General features: G+C 53.9%; 1 protein-coding gene across 1 annotated transcript; it reads left to right on the top strand.

Annotated features, from left to right (window-relative positions):
- The first annotated feature begins 893 nt into the window (after positions 1 to 893).
- XKR5 (XK related 5) lies at positions 894 to 20,777 on the top strand. Its single transcript, XM_010820208.4, has 7 exons — positions 894 to 1,466; positions 3,417 to 3,600; positions 9,324 to 9,508; positions 11,085 to 11,294; positions 11,951 to 12,120; positions 15,621 to 15,732; positions 17,538 to 20,777. Exons 1-7 carry the CDS (start codon positions 1,409 to 1,411, stop codon positions 18,605 to 18,607), a joined length of 1,989 nt encoding a protein of 662 aa, XP_010818510.1. The 5' UTR covers positions 894 to 1,408; the 3' UTR covers positions 18,608 to 20,777.
- The last annotated feature ends 1,096 nt before the right edge of the window (positions 20,778 to 21,873 follow it).

The following is a 21,873-nucleotide window of genomic DNA, read 5'->3' as shown; positions in this document are numbered from 1 at the left end:
GGTTGCCATTTCCTTCTCTAGGGGATCTTCCCAACCCAGGGATCAAACCTGGGTCTCCCACACTGCAGGCAGATTCTTTACCATCTGAGCTACTAGGGAAGCCCAAAAAGGAGGAATAGTTTGGCTAACTGCCTACTTTGAAAGTTAAAGGGCCCACCTGCATCATCAGCATCACCATGCCTAAATATCACTTCTTCCTTAAACTACACCCCAGTTAGATAGATAAGACACACACACAGATAGATGTCTTGGTGAGACAGGCCTGGGACTGGGACACTTTGCTGCAGTGCTGGAATGCTTGCACCCTACAAAATCCAAAGAAACTGTAGGAGACTAAAAATAACTGTGTGCATGTGCAGTTGGGGCGAATTCTTCAACCCAAAAGACACACAAAGACAAAAATAAACTCAGCAGTCATTTCTGAAGAGCCAGGAGCAAAAACTGAGTGTAAGAACAAAAGTAGGGCACTGAGGGCCCTCTGCACTCAACACCACAAAAAGGTGGGCAAACCACCTAAGCCACGCCTCCAGCCTGAGCCCACTCCAACCCTCACCCCAAATAAGGAAGAAGCTCCCTGCTCCAACCCTTCTGGGAACTGGCAAGGGAACTATTGCTTCACACACACACACACACACACACACACACACACACATATATTCTGGGAGCTAGCAAGGGAACTATTGCTTCTCTCTCTCTCTCACACACACATTCTTCGGCCAGAGCAGGAGCCCCAGTAAAGCCTCGCCTGAAACTCTCCTCTGCCCTCTGCTCAAGTTCTGCAGATTGCAGAAGGCCAAGACTGGTCGTACCACGTGGGGGAAGGTGTCTCCAAAGAGCATTTTCACTTCTAGCACGTGTGAATCTTGATTAACCGTCAAGTCCATGTGGGGGAAAAAAAAACTGTGCGGTCAGAGATCGTGATGGATTTAAGAGTGAGAAACGGGGAAAATGCCAGCTTTCATGCCCTCCAGGGTTTCGAAAAGACTCCTTAACGGTTCCAAGTCAGCTCCTCCCACAGACGCCCGTGTGCTGTCAGACTAGTGGTTCACCAGACTGCCGCTCAGCGGCTCGAGGCGGGGGCCGGTTTCCGCGGCCCTAACACTCACCGAGTCCTGTCCCAGGGCCGCTCACAGGGCTGGGGGACCGCTGCTGCGCACATCCAGAGGCCGGGCGTAATCGGTGCTTCACCTGACTTAGCAACCAGACCACTCAAGCTGCCTCTCTTCCCTCCCTCCACCCCGTCTAGTTACCCGGGAAAAACCCGAGGGAAACCCGGGAAAAAACGTTGAGCCGAAGAGCCCAGCCCAAACGCAACCTGCAGTGGGGTCTCCGGCCGGAAACCTCCCCGTCCCGGGTCGGCCGGAGGGGAAGGGGCGGGGGCGCAGGAGGCGGGCGGGCGGCGCAGAGGATGCACGCGGGGGTTCTGGGCCTGTCCGCCCTGCTGCTGGCGGCCGAGCAGAGCGCGCGTGAGTGCGGGGCAGGCCATGCTCGCCCCTCCGACCCACCCTGACGCCCGGGGACCCTCACCCCCGCCCCGCCACGGCGGCGCCCTGCACCCCAGCACTGCGCGCCAGTGCTAGCCCTGGGCACTCCGCACCCCCGCCCAGCCCCTCGGGGATCCCCGCGAACGCGTGACCCTCCTGGGGAGGCGTAAATCCCCCGGAGGATGCATGGACCCCTGCCCCGCTGCACGCACGGTCCTCCGGGTGCCTGAGACCTCTCCCTTGCGGATGCACAATCCTCTCCCCGACCCCCAGCCCTGCCCCCTCACCCCCAGCCCTCGTCCCCAGCGGACGGGCGATTCTCGCCGGGAGTCTGAGAACGTCTGACCCGCCCCCCCCCCCCCCCCCCCCCCCCAGCCTTCCCTCCAGAAGGCCTCTCGGTGCTGCGGGGCCGGGGCGCTGCACGCGGGCCTGGCGCGCCCTGCTCATCCCTGACCGCTCCCTCGCCCGCCTGGGGTCCGGGCGGCGCGGGGAGCCGTTTGGGACCGGGTTGGGGTGGGACCGAGCTCGACGTCCGCGGAGCTCTGGAGGACAGTTCACCTCCTGGCCGGAGGCGGCCGGCTGGGGACCCCCAGGCCGAGTGCAGAGCGCGGGCCCGCAGCCGCGGAGGAGCTAGCGCGGGGAGCGGTTTCGCGCCTTTCCAGTTTGAACGCGTAACTCCTTCAGTGCCGGCGCCAAGGCCTCCGCCCCTCTCTGCCCCGCTCCCTACAGCCGCTTCTTCCTCCGCGGGGTCCCCCCGGATGGCGGGTGCGGAGTGGATTTGATGGGGCTCCAGCTTCGAGACCCCCAGGGTTCGTCGCCCCTCCCCAGCTCGCACCACGTTTGAGTGCCGGGCCCTGAACTTGACCCCTGGGAGCGAGTTGCCCGCCACCCCCTCCCCCCGACCTAGTGTTAGCCGGGCCCTTATGAACTGCGGTCCGTGCAGTTCCCCTGAGGTTTCTAAGGTGCACAGAGGAGGCGCCAGGCTGAGATCTGCCTCTAAACTCCCGCCCGGGGCCAGCGCCCCCGATGAGACAGGACCCCAGTCCCAGCACCCACTCCAGGGGGTCCCGCAGACCAGCCTCCTCCTTCCCTCCCAGCCAGGGCTTGGGCATTCCTCAGCTTGGGGAGCTGTGACTCCACCTGACGCTTTTTGCCTGGGGGACCCTAGTTTGCTGTGTGTGCCAGGTGATTAGAGCAGGGGACAGAACCAAGGAGATCCAACCAGTCCATCCTAAAGGAAATCAGCCCTGAATATTCATCGGAAGGACTGATGCTGAAGCTGGAGCGCCAGTACTTCAGCCATGTGATGTGAACAGCTCACTCATTGAAGAAGACCCCGATGCTGGGAAAGATTGAAGGCGGGAGGAGAAGAGGGCGACAGAGGATGAGATGGTTGGGTGACATCACTGACTCAACGGACATGAGTTTGAGCAGACCCCTGGGAGATAGTGAAGGACAGAGAAGCCTAGTGTGCTGCAGTCTATGGGGGTCTCAAAGAGTCAGACAGGACTTAGCAACGCAACAAAACACAGAGCCTGTGAACCAAGGAGGGGCTGCCCAAGCTGGGGCTTCTCAGTCCAGACCTGCAGGGCTCCTGTCTGTACCCGGGGCTGGTACCCTCTTGCTGCTGCAGTTCACAGCCTCATGCACCCATGAGCCCGTGCTAAGTACCCAGTGTTTTGTGCATGCTGCCCTATGCGAACCAGCAGTCTCCTTCTCGGACCATGATGTCTGATCCTTTGGGTAGCTCTGGCCCTTCCATTCAACCTCCTTCCCCTCTAGGCTGCTTGTGGGCTCTGCCGGCTCCCGGGCTGGGTCTAGCAGGCAGCCCGGCCAACTCTGGGGATGCAGCGTTGCCCAGGCGCCCCCCCCTCCCCCGCCCCCCACCCCCAGTCTCCCACTAACCCTCTGGTCCTTCCTCTTTGGCCCCAGGCCTCTGCGCTGTGATTTACTACTTCACCACAGGCCGCCTCCTCTGGGCCTGGCTGGTCCTCTTGGTACTACTGCCCGGCTTCTTGGTCCAGGGCCTGAGCTATCTCTGGTTCCGAGAAGATGGACGTCAAGGTGGCTGCTTGCTGGTGGTCCTGCACCTCCTCCAGCTCGGTGTGTGGAAGCGGTAAGAACAGACAGCCCCTTTCACTCCGCTGGGTGACTTTACACCTGAGATAGGAGAGTCACTCTACACATAGAAACCCATAGAAAGTCAATCGGTTCGGGGCAGCCCATGTGAACCCCACCCCTTCACCCGAGGAGGGCGGCACAGATTGAAGCAGTGCAGTAGGCTGCATGGTGACATTTGCATTAAGTTTTTATTGCAAGAAGAAACCATTTGAGTGCCAGGGACAAAGTTTTCCATAAAAAGCAGCCTGGACAGGCGAGTACTCAGCGGGCTGGCCTGTGGGAGACCAGACCAGTGCAGCCCCTTAGCTCAGGGTACAGGAAGGCGCCCAGGGTGGGAAGGCCATCCAAGGAGTGGTTGTCTAGTCTCAGATCTCAGGCTGTGCTGCTGGGTATTTTATGCCCTCAAGCTGTAGCCCAAGGCTTTCTTTAGAGGAACTGAAGTGAGTTTTATGGTGTCTCAGCAGACTCTGAGGAGGGAGTGCATCTCAAGCTGGAGGCAGAGGGTGCTTCTTTTTTTTTTTTTTTGGCCTTGCAGCCAGGCATGTGGGATCTTAGTTCCCTGACCAAGGATCGAACCCTGGGGCCTCTGCAGAGAAAGCCCAGAGTCCTAACATTGGACTGCCAGGGAATACCCCAGAGGGTGCTTCTTATAAAGATATCATGCAGCTAGCCAAATTTCACTGGGGTTCTCTGAGCTAGATCCCTCCATCTCTAAAAGCCCCAAAAGCATTTTCAGCCACACCAATTTAGCCTAATGGTGGACCGTTGTGTTCAAGCTGTGTGGTTTCTCTGAAAAGATGAGATTCTGACCAGTGGGGAGAGAGCAGAGGCGGCTTTTCCTTCTGGTTCAGGGGGGATTGGAGCCTGTCGTGGGCACTACTCACGTGTGCAGATGCTTCTCTCAGCCCAGCTTGGTCTGAAAACCATTAAGGGCTCGAGTCCTTCTGGGGACCACCTGGTACGTTATAGCCAACAAGCATGTGACCTCAAAGATAGACCACCTCTTGAAAAAATGAATCAGCTTTCCCCTAAGCAAACATGTCATAGCTCAGAAGAAGAGTGAAGTCCGTGCCAGTCACTTGAGAGAAGCTTCCTGAATAACTGTCAGATAAGTTTGCCTTCTGGGGTCCTGTGGGGACCCTCCAGCCCATCCGATCCACTACCTTTTTCAGAAGTGGGGCAGGGTCAGGCTCACGTGTCTACTTTCATGCTGGTGTCCAACGCTGACCCCCTACTCTTCCCCAAGTCTCTCCAATGATGTCATGAATACTAAATACATTTTTTTAAATGGAAATAAGTGAATAGACATGAAGATTAGAAATTAGGAAGAACAACCAGTCATCTATATTTCTTCTTATTTTAAAAAAATCAGTTAAGGTGACTAAAATATATATATATATATATAATTTAAAAGGACAAAAAAAAAAGGCAAGAAGAAAGAAAAGAAGTGAGAACATTCAGGAAGCAGAAGGGAGTGTTGGAAAAGAAGGTAATGGCAAAATACAGTTACTCGAGGTGAATACGTCTGGGTCTGAGTTTCGCTGGTAGCTCAGACGGTAAAGCTCCTGTCTACAATGTGGGAGACCCGGGTTTAATCCCTGGGTCGGGAAGATCCCCTGGAGAAGGAAATGGCAATCCACTCCAGTACTGTTGCCTGGAAAATCCCATGGACAGAGGAGCCTGGTAGGCTACAGTCCATGGGGTCGCAAAGAGTCGGACACGACTGAGTGACTTCACTTTTGTTAACATAAGAAGCTCCATGGTTTCTGTGTTTAAAAAAAAAAAAAAAGAACAAATTGAAATCTACTTCCTTAGAAGAAAGCTTTGAAAGTTAAAGTAGAAAACAAATCTATTTCTCATCCTGCAACCAGCATATCTGGCTTTCACAAAGAAGACACTGGATAATGAATTGTCTTTAAGCAAATCCACACGGAATTTTGTAATGGACTCCCCATCGGGGTTAATCAAGAAGCCTCTCAGCAAACTGCAGTTCAGTAAAAGCGCCTCTAGGTGGAGCCAAGGCAACTCTGTTTGCTCAATCCTCAGTTCAGTTCACTTGCTCAGTCGGGTCCGACTCTGCAACCCCATGGGCTGCAGCACGCCAGGCCTCCCTATCCATCACCAACTCCCGGAGTTTACTCAAACTCATGTCCTTTGAGTAGGTGATGCCATCCAATTATCTCATCTTCTGTCATCCCCTTCTTCTGCCTTCAATCTTTCCCAGCATCAGGGTCTTTTCAAATGAGTCAGCTCTAAGCATCAGGTGGCCAAAATATTGGAGTTTCAGCTTCAGCATCAGTCCTTCCAATGAATATTCTGAACTGATTTCCTTTAGGATGGACTGGTTGGATCTCCTTGCAGTACAAGGGACTCTCAAGAGTCTTCTCCAACACCACAGTTCAAAAGCATCAATTCTTCGGCACTCAGCTTTCTTGATGGTCCAACTCTCACCCATACATGACTACTGGAAAAACCATAGCTTTGACTAGACAGACCTTTTTAAAAAGGGATCCTGGCCTGGATGGTAAAGAATCCACCTGCAATGCAGGAGACCCAGTTTGATCACTGGGTCTGGAAGGTCCCCTGGAAGAAATGGCAACCCACTCCATTTCGTGCCTGGAGAATCCCATGAACAGAGAAACCTGATGGGCTACAGTCCATGGGGTCACAAAGAGTCAGACATGACTGAATGACCTAGCACACATGCGGCTCGATACAATACAGAAGACTGTACTAACTACAGAGAAACCAATTAAACAAAAACTTCCTGATGTAAAGTAGCTTATAAAAAGTTCAAGGAGTTAAAACATAAATGTTTTCCTTTTTTTTCTTTTTTCCGGCCACATGTCATGGGATCTTAGTTCCCCCATCAGGTACAGGGATTGAATCTGTGTCCCCTGCATTGGAAGTGCAGAGTCTTAACCACTGGACTGCCAGAGAAGTCCCATGTATTGTTTTGTTTAATTCCAAATAATACAGATAATGTTAAGTCTGACTGCTCAAAAGAACTTGACATTAGTAACTACTTGTTTAAACAAAGTCAGTTACATTTTTCTATTTTGTTTTTATATTTCTACTCTAATGCTATATGTTACCAACGAGTAAAAAATTTTTAAGTTAACAAATGCATTTGTAAACTCAACATGAGATCATAGAAGAATACCTAATCCATCTCATCCTGAGCCTGTGTTTTGGGTTAAAAATATTTGTTTAGTGGAAGGGAAAAATTATTACAAAGAAAGTTGAGATGAGCTTTAAGGATATGTAAGGCAAGCTTAATATCGATGGGTATAAAATTTAACATTTAAAAGTTTGTAATTTACATTCCCATCAATAAGCTCATGAAAAGATGCTCAACTTCACTAACCATTAGGGAAATGCAAATCAAACCATAATGAGATACCACTTCACACCCATTAGGATGGCTACTATCCCCCACCACCACACACAAAAAAAAGGGGGGGGTGGGGACATGTTAGCAGGGATGTGGAGAAATTAGAACCCTTGTGTACTGTTGGTGGCCATCTGAAATAGTGTAGGCACTGTGGAAAGCAGTATGCTGCCAAGTCGCTTCAGTCGTGTCCGACTCTGTGCGACTCCATAGACGGCAGCCCACCAGGCTCCCCCGTCCCTGGGATTCTCCAGGCAAGAACACTGGAGCGGGTTGCCATTTCCTTCTCCAATGTATGAAAGTGAAAAGTGAAAGGGAAGTCTCTCAGTCGTGTCCGACTGTCAGCAACCCCATGGACTGCAGCCCACCAGGCTCCTCTGTCCATGGGATTTTCCAGGCAAGAGTGCTGGAGTGGGGTGCCATTGCCTGCTCTGGAAAGCAGTATAGTAGTTCCTCAATTACTTAAACATAGAATTACCGTATAATCCAGCAATTCCACTTCTCGGTAAATATCCAAACAGGTTGAAAGCAGTGTCCTGAAGAGATCTTTGTACACCTACGTTCGTAGCATCATTCAAAATAGCCAAAACATGAGGCAACCCAAGTGTCTATTAACGGATGAATGGATAAGTAAAGTGTGGTCTATACATGCAATGGAAAACAGAAGCAAATTCCGTAACATGCTACAGTATGGATGAGTCTCGAGGACATGATGCAGTAAGACACATGTTGTATAATTCCACTTACATGAGGTGTCTAGAGTGGCCGAAACCATAGAGAGAGAAGTTGGAATGGTGGTTGCCAGGGCCTGGGGGAGAAGGGTCCATGACCATGCCACTGGGCGTTTTATGCCCACCTTGTCCTCTCTCCCAGGACCCCTCTCACCCCTCTCGTTTTGGCACGTCTTTCTTCCTGCTTAAAACTTGGCGCGTGTGTGCGGCATTCTTTCCATAACTGATTCTTGGGCTTCTAGAGGTCTTCAGTTTCTTTTGTGGCCTCTGCAGTCTCCAGCAGGTGGAGGCAGCCCATAAAGATGCCTGCTGAATGAACAGGGGCAGCTGGGAGGGTAGGAAGGGGGGCTGGAGTGTCCCCAGAACTGAGGATTCAGGACCCGAAGGGCAGCTACAGGTTTGGCTTCATCTGCTTTTTCTTAACATTCTGTTTGGGTCAGAGATCACAGCTTCAAAGACTCAGTGAGAAATCACTTCACTCCGGGATCCAAGTCATGAAAAAGGAAAGCTGTTTTCTCTTGAGCCCCTTTCCTGGGCTCTCGGTACCCTGATTAAGAACATTTCAAAGAGGACCCCCTCCTGTTCTGGCCGAAGAAACGTTGGCCAGAGATCAGAGAGAGAGGGCGTTTGGGGTGACTTGAAAGGCACACCCAGCTCTGGTTCAGAAATCAGTAAATTTAAATGATTTCCAGTTTTTCTTAACTTGGATAGGACTGAAGTTTGCGATCGCCCATGGACTTGGCGGGCATGCCTGCCCCCGCTGCAGGCAGGTGTAGGGATCACCTTGTTCCTGCCCCTGGGAGGGTGAGGGGGAATTTGCTATGAAAACCTGAAGTCCTCAGAGCCTGCAGTGACATTTTTATACATGCATGACTGTCCAGGTGGCACAGGATGGTGGTCCATGGCACCTCCGGTCGGCTTGCATGAGTCTGAAGCATCAGGAAAGGTTTCAAGGGTGGGCTTATCGAAAGTAGAATGAAACAGAAACACTTACTGACTTTTTTTTTTTTTTCCTCTTGTGTTGACTCCTTTTCCTGGATGTGAGGAATGTGGCCCCCCCGGAGGAGCCAGTGTGTCCCTGTGCCCGGGCCAGCCTGGTCTTGCAGACCCTCCAGTAGCCCCCTGCCCTCCCTGCCGTCCAACGGGACTGCATTAATTCCCATCGTGAGAGGCTCTGGAGAAGGGCATGGCAACCCACTCCCATATTCTTGCCTGGGGAATCCCATGGACAGAGGAGCCTGGCGGGCTACAGTCCAGGGGGTCACACAGAGCAACTAACACTGGCGGCCCCGGGGTTGGGGAGGGGGCTTAGGCTTAGCTCGGGATTCGAAGGACTCAGAGAGAGCCCCAGCAAACCTGTCTGCTCCCAGCTCCCAACCCAGCAGCCCTTCCATGTGTGGGCAGAGTGAGGTCAGCTGGGCAGGATTCCTACACTGGGAACAGAAGCGCCACCCTCAGCCTAGAGTCAGGGCTCAGGGACCTGGGATGCAGGAATGGCCGGCTAGGCCCTAGAAGGCTCTCGGTCTCTACACCAGGAGAGGGGTCCAATTGAGCCCTTGCATTGAGGTTCTGAGTCCTGGCCCTCCTCCGCCCTAGGCATTGGGACGCTGTGTCCGCCAGCCTCTGGAAGGAAGGGCAGGCCGCCCCCCAGACCCGGCTGCTGCTGTGGGAGGCGGACCTGGCGGCCCTGCACCTCCTCGAAGCCCTGCTTCAGGTCGGGCCCCACCTGCTGGTCCAAACATACGTTTTCCTCGCCTCTGACTTCACTGCTCCCGTGCCAGGTGAGTGACTTCCACCCCAGACCGCAGACTGCCTGACTTCTCATGGGGGACAGAAGCTAACTCCTTGTTTAGCAAACCCTGGCAACCTAAGATGTCCCCTGTTAGGCAGAGTTAGGGCAGCCCAAGCTCACTACGGTGCACAAAAGTGAAAAAGTGAAAGTGTGAGTCACTCAGTCGTGTCCGACTCTTTGCGACCCCATGAACTGTAGCCCTCCAGGCTCTTCAGTCCATGGGATTCTCCAGGCAAGAACACTGGAGTGGGTTGCCATTTCCTCCTCCAGGGGATCTTCCCAACCCAGGGATCAAATCTAGGTCTCCTGTATTGCTGGCAGATTCTTTTACCATCTGAGCCACCAGGGATGTTACCTACAATGCCCAAGGTGATGGTTAAAACTGGCTTTTGTCTGGGGCGGTGAGTTCCCAGGGGGTGGACTTCCTTCGTGGGGGTTGGTCCGTGAGAGGAAAGTTGCAGGTGGTGAGAGGACCCTGAAAGCACCTTGGGGAGGCCTATGCTGCCCCTTGTGAGATCAGTATGTTTGTTTCTCCTGGGACTAACTCTGTGCAGCCTGAGCCTGACCCCTTGAGAGCAGTGGGATCAACACCTCGGGCGCCAGCAGAGGTGCTGGCACTCAGGCCAGGGCTCAGGGTGTCTCCTCCAGGCCTGGCACCCCCTACTGTTCTGGTCTTGTTTATCTGGTTACATCTCCTTTGTATGGACTGAGGGCCTCCCAAGTGGCACAAGTAGTAAAGAATCCATCTGCCAGTGCAGGAGATAGAAGAGACGTGAGTTTGATCCCTGAGTCAGGAAGATTCCCCTGGAGGAGGACATGGCCACCCACTCCAGTATTCTTGCCTGGAGAATCCCACGGACAGAGGAGCCTTTTGAGCTATGGCTCACCAGGGGTTGCAGAGTTGGACACAACATACATGCATGCGTATGGGTTGAACTGCAAAGTACAACTGAGATGAAATACCATGTTCAGAGCTGTTAAGAGCTGCTTCGTCATAAACCAGAGGTGCTCGAGGGAAAGTGGCTGGGCTGCTTGTTTTTTTTTAATAATTTTATTTATTTATTTATTGACTGCCCTGGGTATTCGTTTTGCTGTGTGGGCTTTCCTCTGGTTGCTTTGAGTGGGGGCTGCCCTCTAGTGGTGGGGTGTGGGCTTCTCGTTGCGGTGGCTTCTCCTGTTGTGGGGCACAGGGTCCAGGTGAAGGGGCTTCAGTAGTCGTGGCAGGTGGGCTTGGTAGGTGCGGGTCCCGGGCTCGCAAGCACAGGCTCAGTGGTCGTGGTGCTTGGGCTGAGTTGCTCCCTAGCACATGGGATCTTCTTCCCAGACCAGGGATCAAACCCATGTCTCCTGCATTGGCAGATGGCTTCTTTACCACTGAGCCACCAGGGAAGCCCTTGAGCCTTTTTTCTTAAGTGAGAGTCCAGCCTGCCTTGGTGGGGAGGAGTACCCAAGTCCTCATTTCTTCTGCATGGAGACAGACCTGCATGTTTGCATGGAGGTGGCGGTGCCCTCTGTGAAGGCAGGTTCTGTTGGTTAGCGGTCCTAGGGTCCCGCTTGCCTTCCAGGAGTGAGTGCCCTGTGCTCCTGGACCACGCTCTCCTGGGCCCTGGTGTGCTACGCCCGATCCCTGCGCTCCATGAAGCCGGACCACTCCTCTGCACCCTGGACAGCCCTTGGCTGCCAGCAGCTCTGGAGGATGGGCATGGTCGGGGCTCGCGTCCTCAGCCTGGTTCTCTTCTTCTGGGCTTACCGCGTCTGGGTGCTGGTTGTCGCAGGTAAGCTGAGCTTCTGTCCTGACAGTCTACTGCTGCATGACAAGCAACCCCAGAGCTTAATGCCTGAAAAGAACCATTGGTGAGCAACGACCCGGCCTCTGAGGGCCGACCGGGATTCACTGGGGCTTCCTGCCTGCAGGGTCCTCACACCATCCCTGTAGGCTTGCAGGTATCTGGACCCACAGAGGGGCTTCCCTGGGCTGGCTGTTTAGACATCCTGCACTCGGGGCCCCTCCACCCTGTCCATGCAGGAGAGCCAGCTGGCTTCAGACGTGGCAGCTGAGAATTCCAAGAGCAAGGGAGTGGGAGTGGCCAGTCCTCTTAAATCTAGCCCAGACCTGGATCAGCACGACTTTGGCTGAATTTTGCCCGGCAAAGCAGTCTCGGCCAGCCCAGGTTCAGGAATGTGGAGGGATGCCCTGAGTGTCCAGGGAGAGAGGAATGCACGAAGGCTCACGTGACATTAAACATGCAAATGTTTTGTGTCCCTTGGATCTCTCCTGGGTTTTCATCTGTCTCCTTGGATGCCGAGTCACACGCAGTCAGAACAGAGAGGAGGGTTACGGCCCCGGATTCCGAGTCCCTGCCCCAACCCTCCTTCTTCCCCCAGCCCTGCCCCCTCTCTGGGCCCTAACTCCCGGGGCTGCTCTCTCCAGGTGCCCACTGGCTGGTGATGACCTTCTGGCTCGTGGCTCAGCAGAGCGACATCGTGGACAGCACCTGCCGCTGGAGGCTCTTCAACCTGCTCATGGGTGCCGTGTTCATCCTCTGCTACCTCAACGTCTGGGACGGCCCCTCCAGAAACAGGATGGTCACGTTCTACACGGCAAGTGATCCTAACTTTACTGTATACATGAAACGTGGGCGTGCGTGTGTGTGTGTGTGCATGTGTGCAATTGTGCACACATATCTATTATGAAGGAATAGCTTGATTTTCAGAAAAACTCTAAAAAAAATTATAGTCTTGAGCAGAGATGATGGTCTCTGAAAGGAGCAAGCAGATGTCTGTTTCCACGTAGTTACCATAGCGAGGATTGTGGTGTATTTGGTGATGCTTTTCAGCGGCTCTCTACATCAGCCCATCTGATAAATATAATCACAATTCTATTCTTTGTCATATGCGTGACATCCTTGTCAATCAGCTCAATTGCTGAGTCATAGCTGTGGTCATAGATAGTGTTAAAAACACAAAGGTGACATAATGCTTATCTGTAGGCAGCTTCTAGTCCATTGGAGGAAATAAGCTTGTACCCAAATAATAATAAATAACCTCTGGGACGGCCCCTCCAGAAACAGGATGGTCACGTTCTACACGGCAAGTGGTCCTAACTTTACTGTATACGTGGAACGTGGGCGTGCATGCATGTATATTATTTGTACCCAAATAATAATAGAGAGGCAGAATGTGGACCAATGCCAGCAGAGGAAGCAGTGTCTGAATCTCATAGGATTATCACTTCCTGCTCGGATGACCAGGGACACTTTTGACGAGAGGCAGGAAGTTGAGCTGTATTGCAGAAGGCAAAGGAGAGCCTGGATCAGCCACAAGCTTCAGAGCTGAGGCTTTGGAACCAGACGGCTTCCATGGGACCCTGGCTCTGTCATTAACCGTTACCAGCTGTGACTGAGAATTTAGACTCTCTGGACCTATTTTTTCATCAGCGCTTCAGAAACTCACCTCTTGGTGTCGCTGAGAGAATAATGTTAAGACCTACCTACTTTTCAGGGTCCCTGTGAAGAGTAAATAAAATAATAAACTTGGACTGAAATAAGAAACCAAGAGTGGCCTTTACCAAAAATAGAAGTTGAGACTTTCAGAGGTGCCGGCGCTTCAGGACAGAGACCAGAGTGAAGAAGGGAAAAGCCGGGGAGGCAGGTCTGGTCCAGGGCAGGTGACGGCGTGGTCACCTCCGGGTTTAGGAGAGCCCCGTAGAGCTCGCTGACCCCCGAGGCCACAGGCCCACAGAGGACCCACGATACTGGGTGAGTCATGCCAGGCCTCAGTCTCCACATCTGGAAATGGGGAGTAACCAGGCCCCTCACACCGTGTGGGCTGAGGGCTGGGTGTGTGGTCCAGCTTAGCCCACACACACTGCAAATAAAAGAGGGTGAATTTCATTGTCCGTTTGTGGGAGCATCACGCTCACGTGCTGATGTCCAGAGGCGCCCTGAGAAGCAGAACCAAATGAGGAGGCGTTTCACATTGGCTGGTTCTGCTTGCTTCTGTCACATTCACACCCTCGTCAGCAGATCGTGTCCTGGGAGTTTCAGGGGCCGTTATACAAGGAAGGGGGACTTCCCAGGTGGCTCGCTGGGTAAAGAATCTGCCTGCCATGCAGGAGAAGCAAGAGACTCGGATTCAACCCCTGGGTCCCAAAGATTCCCTGGAGAGGGGCATGGCAACGCACTCCAGTGTTCTGGTCAGGAGAATGCCATGGACAGAGGGCCTGGCGGGCGCCAGTGCAGGGGTCGCCCAGAGCCAGCCATGACTGAAGTGACTGAGCGCACGTGCATCATACAAGGAAGGGAGAAAAGTGCTTCCTTCTTTCCAGCCGTCTTAGGCACTGGGCCACTGAGCTCAGAGCGATCAAGCAGGAGAGGCAGAAATTAGACAGTGTGGAAGTTTCGAGTGGGGAGAAGCCGCAGAAGCGCAATGAAGGCTGTGGAACCCAGGGGGCGCCCAAGGGAGAGCACATGTGGATGGTGCTGAGATAACACATCCAGACACGGAGGAAAGGCGAGGGACACAGATGCTGATAACTCAACTGCAACAAGCAGAGGCATCCCGCATGGACTGACCTCTCACCTCCATTGACGCGGAGGCGACTGCACGTTTTAAAGGGGGAACGGGGGGAGGGAACGGTGTGGTCTCCGCCAAAGTCGGGGAGTGACTGCACACCATCTGCACACCATTGTTAACACACTTCCCACGTATTCATGACGGGAGGCAGCGTTAACACACTTTAGAGCTGGGTTTCCCTGGTGACTCAGATAGTAAAGAATTTGCCTGCAGTGTGGGAGAACTGGGTTCAATCCTTGGGTCGGGAAGCTCCCCTGGAGAAGGAACTGGCACCCCACTCCAGTATTTTTGCCTGGAAAATCCCATGGACAGAGGAGCCTGGCGGGCTATAATCCATGGGGTCACAAAGAGTCGGACATGACTGAGCAACTAACACATATACAGAGCTGGGAGAGTCGTCTCCTGGGATGTTTGTGTTTCCGAGGGCTGGTTCTCAGGTCCTGGAGAAGACAGCTCTGGGCGGTCAAAGACTGACATTTCAGAGGAGCAGAGAAAATATGTGTAATTGCAGGCTTTCTAAAGTAGCTCCCCTGCATGGAGGGATCTGGGCTGCTCTTGCCTTATGACCAGGTTTTTTCCAGAACAAACAGTAAGTGCTCCGGACAGCACCGAGCTTTCTCAGGCAGGAACTTCTTTGGGGCTGGGTCACCACGCTGGGGATGCAGGCTTGAGCTATTAGAAAGTACGTTAGTGTTGGTTTCAAACGGTCATTTCTGCTTCAGGTCTGCAGTTGTTATAGGCCAAGCAGAGCACTCAGAGGAGCCCGTCTGAGTCAAGTTTGGTCCAGAAGAGCATCTTTGTCAGTGGGAAGTGGTTGCATTCACCTCCTGTTGGTTCTGTTTTTCTGGAGGGCCCTGACAAACGCAACCACTAGAAACAGAACCGGTGAGATATGTCTAGATTCGTAATTGATTTGGTATAGGGATTTTCTCATGCAATTACAGCGCCACCAAGTCCCACAGTCGCCCTCCACAAGCTGGAGAACCAGGAAGCTGGTGATTATTCAGTCCAGGCCCAAAAGACCAAGAACCATGACTCCGGTGTCCAGGGCCGGGAGGAGATGGGTGTCTCGGGCAAATATTTGGGGAAAAAAAAATTCTGAAATTGTTATGAACGTTTGTGACTCACTGGAATCCAGTGTCACTGTGAGCTCTGCAGATACTTTTAATTATCTCATGATAAAACTAACATGTGTATACAGTTAACATGAGACTATGCAACAGATAAAGCAGCAAACAGAATTCCCTGTCAGCCCCACCCGACTCACCAAAGGGACCCCTGCGGCCTTGTGAACCGTGCCCTTCCGTTTTCTGTGCGTTTCTGCCTCTGCAGACACTTAGCAAGCTGCAGTGAGAACAGGAGGGCCCCTTGGCAGGAGAGGCTCACTCGGCCCTGCCCTGCTGCTAGGGGGGCCCGGTCAGCAGTGGGAGCCCCCAGCCCTGAAGGGGGCTGCAGGAGATTGCAGGGCGGGAGCGTGCCCAGGCCGCGTGCACTGCCCGGATGTGCTGACTCTGCTGTTCTCACAGGTGATGCTGCTCGAAAATATCATCCTCGTGCTGCTGGCGACGGACTTTCTCCAGGGGGCCTCGTGGACCAGCCTGGGGGCCGTTGCAGGCGTCTTGTCTGGATTTCTGATCGGTGAGCCCCGAGGTCGCCTTCGCTGCCCCTCTGTCCCCCACCCACCTCCCACAACTTGCTTCTTTGCGGTCAGCTCACCCCAGGGGTAGGAATTGGGGCTCGGAAGTGGCTGGGTAGAGACCAGGGCCAGGCCCTGCACTGAGGATGGCCAGGCCACCTCTGCAGGCGTGAGGGCCTGGATCGGCCTTTGTCTCCTTAGCTCAGCTGTGCTCAGAGCCGCAAACCAAGCAGGGGCCGCCCCAGAGGTGGCCTGTTGGTGAGGCTGGAGGGGCTCAGGCAGAGCCAAGCCGACTGGCCCTTGCCCCCAGCTTCCGGAGCCAGCAGAACTCCCGAGTGTCCAGTGCCCTGGACTAGAGTCTTCAGTGGGGAGGTGCAGCCCAGGCTATAAAGCAGCAGCTCCAGCTTCCATCTTGAGCTGCCTGGATAAACATTTGTTGAGTGCCTGCTACATGCCAGCCTGGGGCTGCCACCAAGAAACCAGTTAAACAGCAGACTTTTGAGGAAAGTCTGTCTTCACTGAACACACACAGCCCTGCGACTGGCAGGATGGAGTACGGACGGGGTCAGCTCCCCTTTCTTGGTCTCAGGGGGCTCCTCATAGCAGAAGGGGAACAATCCCTCCTGCCCACTGACCGTGAGGACTCAAGACACTGCGTGGAAATGGCCTGAGCCGTGTCCCCTCCAGAGACAACACTGGGTCACCTTCCATTAGGAGTTCTGACCCCATTCCCCCAGAGATGCTGAGAGCAGGCGAGGGGACGTCTGTTGGGTTCCTTCTAGCTGCATCCTTGCTGCGTTTCCTGGCCCTGCTCACACCACCCCCCAACCCCCGCCCCCGTATCAGGCTTCACACTGTTTATTACAAGCTCCCTGAAACCCGGCGCTTGGTCCAGTACAACAGGAAACTGGAAATAACGTGGGAGGATTACTGGAATGCTCTGCTAAATAAATTATTGCCGCAGTCAACACTTCTGATCAAAATAAATGAAGCTGACAACAATGTGATTCAGATGTTTGTGCACAAAGGAAGTTTTGTTGCTGCTCGTGGAAATTCCTTGATATGGGGGTTTTGATGGGTATGTTTAACCTCTGCTTGGGTCTTGTTTGTGAAATGATTATCTCTCCCTTCACTTTGGAATCCATCATCGGTATGTGGATGGTTGTATTCTGAGTATTTGACCCGGTTTTCTGAAAGTGAAATTACCTTTTCTATCAAACCTCTCTCTCTCTGTCTCACATACATGCCCGCATACACCTAGAGGACTCGGTTGGAGCCTCCTTCAAGGAAGAAGTCATAAAATCTCTAAGATTTAAACTCTGTTCTTAAATTTTTTTAAGGGTAGAAACATTCGCAGTTTATTGGAACTGTGTATGTGTGTATGTGTGTGTATGGATGCACACTCAGTCACTCAGTTGTGTCTGACTCTTTTGCGACCCCGTGGACTGTAGCCCATCAGTCTCCTCTGTCCATGGAATTCTCCAGACAAGAATACTGGAGTGGGTTGCCATTTCCTTCTCCAGGGGATCTTCCCAACCCAGTGATCAAACCTGTGTCTCTTGCATCTCCTGCATTGGCAGGTGGATCCTTTACGCTAGCACCACCTGGGAAGCCCTATTGGAGCTGGAACATACGTAAATTCCCCCAAATACCCACTTCTGATGCTCCAACAAGAGTCCTGTTTTGGATCCCAAATGATATTACTCTACTCAAAACTGGAGACCCTAGAATTCTGCAAACCACAGGGAGGATGCAGGACTTCAAAGAACGTAACCTTGTGCTTTTTTTCCCCTACCTTGTTTTGCAGGCAGTGTCTCGCTGGTCCTTTACTACAGCCTGCTGCATCCGAAATCCACAGACATCTGGCGGGGCTGTGTACACACGTCCTGTGGCCCCACAGAGGGTAATAAAGCAGAAGAAGACTCTTCTCCACAAGCCCCCGGCCCAGCTGGGGAGGGACTGGACAGCCTGGGGCCCTGCCCAGAGGAAACCAGTGAGCTCCCAAGCCTGGAGAAACCCCCAAGCCCACAGTGGACACCCCCAGAGGCTGGGCTGGAAAGCCAGACAGCGGGGGAGGCCTCTTTGCTTAGCCGCCACCACTGGCTGCTGGTGAAGCTCGCTCTGAAGACGGGGAACGTGTCAAAGATCAATGCAGCCTTTGGAGAAGACGGCCTGGCCCGCTTTTGCTCCCCTGAGTGGGGGTTGAGCCAACACCACAGCGAAGGGAGGACGCCCCCACCCCCGCAGCAGGAGCCCCCTTCATCACCCCAGGACCCTCTAACCTCAGAGGAAGGCTCGGAGTTTCCAGTGGTCCCCAAAGCAGAGGCTGAGGAGACCTCAAGTTACCTGTCTTTTGACAGCCAGAGTCCTGACCGAGCTCCAGCCCAGCAGCCGTCAGCTGCACGGTGGGAGGGCGGCTCAGAGGAGGGATCCCGGGCCGCCCCGGGGGCGAGGGGTGCAGGGGGGCATCCGGGGGGCGAGGGCGGGCAGGGCGGCTCCACGCTGTACTTCAGCGCCACCGCCGAAGGGGCGCTACCCTCCCCCGCGGAGCCGACGCCCCTCTCCGGGAGGGGGCTGGGGTTGGGCAGCTCCGCCCAGCCAGCCACCGAGCGCTTTCCCCTCAGCGTGGCCGACATCAGCCCCATCTTAGGCCCCGGAGGACGCTTGCAGCCCAGCGGCCGGGCCCGGGGCGGCGCGGGGCTCCGGGGGCAGCGGGAGTCCCCGCGTCGCCCTGTCGCCGCTGGCACCCAGAGGCCGCTGCCCGAGGTGCACCCGAGGCCCGTGGACGCACCCTGCCTCACGTCCACCCCGGTGCATGGCGCCCGCCGGGGGCTGCGGCCGCAGGGCGAGGCTGACGGCCGAGGTTTTCTCCACTGAGCACGATCAGTAGGTGACCCACAGGCCGGCCCATCAGGCTGGTCGCTGGGATGGGGACTCCCGACACCTCCACCCTTGAGTATGTCACAGCCCCTCCGGACGTCTGTCCGCTCAGCCTGAAAACGAGGGAACCGGATTAGATTGTTTCTAAGGTCCCCTGCAAGCACCACACGCCACACTTCGCATAGGAGTCCTTCTCTAACACCGTGAGGGAGTCGACAACGATAAAGCTTCCTTCCAATCGCCTGCTTCTGGGTTGCCATTCCCTCCTCCTGGAGATCTTCCCTGACCCAGGGATTGAACCTGACTCTCCTGCGTCGCAGGCAGATTCCTTACCATCTGAGCCATCAGGGAAGCCCCTGACAAACTCTATGATCCTTCCTGTGGCTTCCCCAGTAAACTCAAGGGTGAAACCCAGAGTCCTATTTTATTCTGTTAATAACACTTAAGTGGTTATTAATCACTCTTCTTTTAAATGTATTTTAGCTGTTATTTTATGAAATCCCTTGTAAGCCTCAGGACACCTCAGGCCTCTGTCCCGTAGAAGGAGAGTCAGAGAAAAGCCAGAGCTGGACAGAGTTGAAGTGGTGAAAACAGATTTTATTCAGGAGCTGTTGCAATAGGGGAAGAGGCCTCCGCGTAAAACTGGCTCAACTCTGAACTCAGTGTGGACAAGTGGGGTTTACAGCCGAGCAGCAGGTGGGGCTTAGTGGATGGAAAATTATAAAGAGGAAACATCGGGGTTAGGGGGCTTCTGGCTAAACCAGTGTAACAGGATGCTTGCTGAATGCAGGCCAGTGAGGTCAGACATCCTGGGTCGGAGGATCGGGTGAGTGAGGAACCCGATTGGGTATGGAAGGTGATCAGATACTGAGGGTGGGAGGTTCTGGCTAAGCTGATTTAGCAGAATTCGTGCTAGAACTGGACAAAGCAGAGAGGAACACGAAAGAGGACTTGGCTGAAAAGTTCCGGGGAGCCTGAGCAGGGTTTGGTCAAAGAGAATCTTTGTCAGGAGGACGCAGAAAACAGCATCAGTGGCTCCACCCGGGGCTTCTGGCCTTTCCCCTCCACATCGAAAGCTCGGCAAGAACTGGATGCTCTGTGTGACCTTGAGAAAGCGGTCACTGGAGGGAGCTTTCTACTCGACTCCTCCTTGTCTGGATCTCCGTGGTCAGGACACGCGCACCTCAAGAGTGACGTTTGGAGATGGCACTGCACGTGTCCTCAGGGGAGGACCACCAGGAGCCGCCTGAGCTCGAACCAGCAGGTTCAGGACTCATCAAGGTGATGGGGAATGAGCGCCATAGGGCATCTCAGGACGAGTCTGAGGAGGGACCGAGGCTGGGACCGCAGTGCGGGAATTGGGAAGGACCTTGGGGAGTAGGTGTCCACTCTGATTCGGGTGCAGTTCTGTGACCTGGCCCCTGCACCTGCAGGGGCTCACGCTCACCTGCAGAGGCTAGACCTGACTGGGAAAGAAGCCGCTCTTGAAAACCGGGCCAGCCGTTGCCCCTTTGGGTAGAAGGAGTGGATCTTGCAGCGCGTGCAGTGATGTTGCTTTTTCTCTGTCGCCGTCTCCAGGTGGCCTCTTCTGAAGCTGATAACTTGTGAGACCCTGTGAATGGCAGAACACATGGCCCAGCTGGGAGCATCCAATGAGCTCCCAGATTCAGGGGCTGCTCTCTGCTCCCTCAGGATATCGGTAGTCGCTGCACGGCTGTTTGTTGGGCTAAGTCTCACGTATTGGATATATTCTGTTGATGTTCCTGCTTCAGTGAGTGGCCGTCATCCTGGGCCACTTGAAAGTACAGGCTGCCCCCAGATATTTGCTTGAGGACATTTATCTCATATCTGCTGTCGCACCTTCTTTTCTTGTTTCTTTAAGCCTACCTCACTCCCTTCTCCCTTGAAGCTGCATAGGAAGCAATGCAAGGACTTGCAGAATTGGCTGCTACCGACTGCCCGCATGTCCCACACAAAGGAGGGAAAACGGGCTCTCCAGAAGCTGAGGAAATCAGGCTTGGTCTCCACGAATGTTTCTCTGATGGTTTGCTCCTTGGGACAGGCTGTTTTCTTCAGCTGTTTGCCTGGTGAGGCCTGGCTGGCAGACAGCTTACAGCAAGCAAAGAACACCCGTATGTGGAATTAAATTCTAGATTTTTCTGAAGGACTAGAGATTGTGCCGGTCGTAAGCAAAGCCTCTGAATAACTGTCTGGGTTTTTGTAAAAAAACCGTTGCACGCGCCTGCCTTTATTGCTGAGGTCCCTGCTCTCCTAGAGCACAAGTGGCTCTTATGTTCACAGGCTGGTCGACAGTCTGATCAGGGGGTGGTGTGCTGAATGTCCCCAGAATGGGGACTCTGTTCTGGCTGGAGTCTCAGGAACCAGAGCACCCTAGCTTGCAGGAGGAGGGGGTTGCGCCAGCCCCAGGAGGGTCCTCTCGCTGCAGTGGAGCCCTGGGTGTGCTGTGCTGTTGGTGCTGGTAAGGACCAATGCCAACCCACCATGAGCAGGCCACAGGAGGCCAAGGAGTGAATGCCCTGGGCCCGCTCTCCACCTCCACTGCCAGAAAGGGAAGGCCGAGGACACAAACTCTCCAAAAGTGGGTGCCCCGAGCCCAGTAGCTTGGGAGACCAGCCTGGGGCGGGGGGCACTGAAAGTAACCGCCCAGTTCCCCCCAGCAGCGCTCTCAGCTTCTTTCACAAACTGTAGCGCGCTTGCCTCTAAACCAGTTGCCCCCAAGCAGGGACGTGGCCGTTTTAAGTGTGCCCTGCTTCTCCGTCTCGATGCTGGACCTCAGAGCTATAGAATCTGCTACAGCAGAGATAACACACATCTACCAAAGGCTCTGAGCTTATAGAAACAGCTTCTATTCCTACCCCGAAACCTCAGCATTTATAACACCCAAAACGGGTTTAATATTTGTGTCCCAAGCTGCCTGGTTTTAGAAGTCAGAAGGAGGTTTGACACGTGTGTCTTCTCACCCCTGTGCAAAGGTCCCTCATGTTTTGGGATCTTGTGTTGGCCATTTTCTTTAAGATTTTTTTTTTTATATGGATGACTTTTAAAGTCTTTATTGAATTTGTTACAATATTGCTTCTGTCTTATGTTTTAGTGTTTTGGCCCCAAAAGCATGTGGGGTCTTAGTTCCCTGACTAGGGATCGAACCTGCGTCCACCCCACATTGGAAGGCAAAGTCTTAACCACTGGACCGCCAGGGAAGTCCCTGGTGTTGGCCATTTTTGCCTAGGCTTTGATTCCTTACT

Source organism: Bos taurus, chromosome 27 (assembly GCF_002263795.3).
Source record: "Bos taurus isolate L1 Dominette 01449 registration number 42190680 breed Hereford chromosome 27, ARS-UCD2.0, whole genome shotgun sequence".
Classification (NCBI taxonomy): domain Eukaryota; kingdom Metazoa; phylum Chordata; class Mammalia; order Artiodactyla; family Bovidae; genus Bos; species Bos taurus.
Note: the sequence above shows the minus strand (reverse complement) of the source record. Positions and strands in the feature narration are given on the sequence as shown.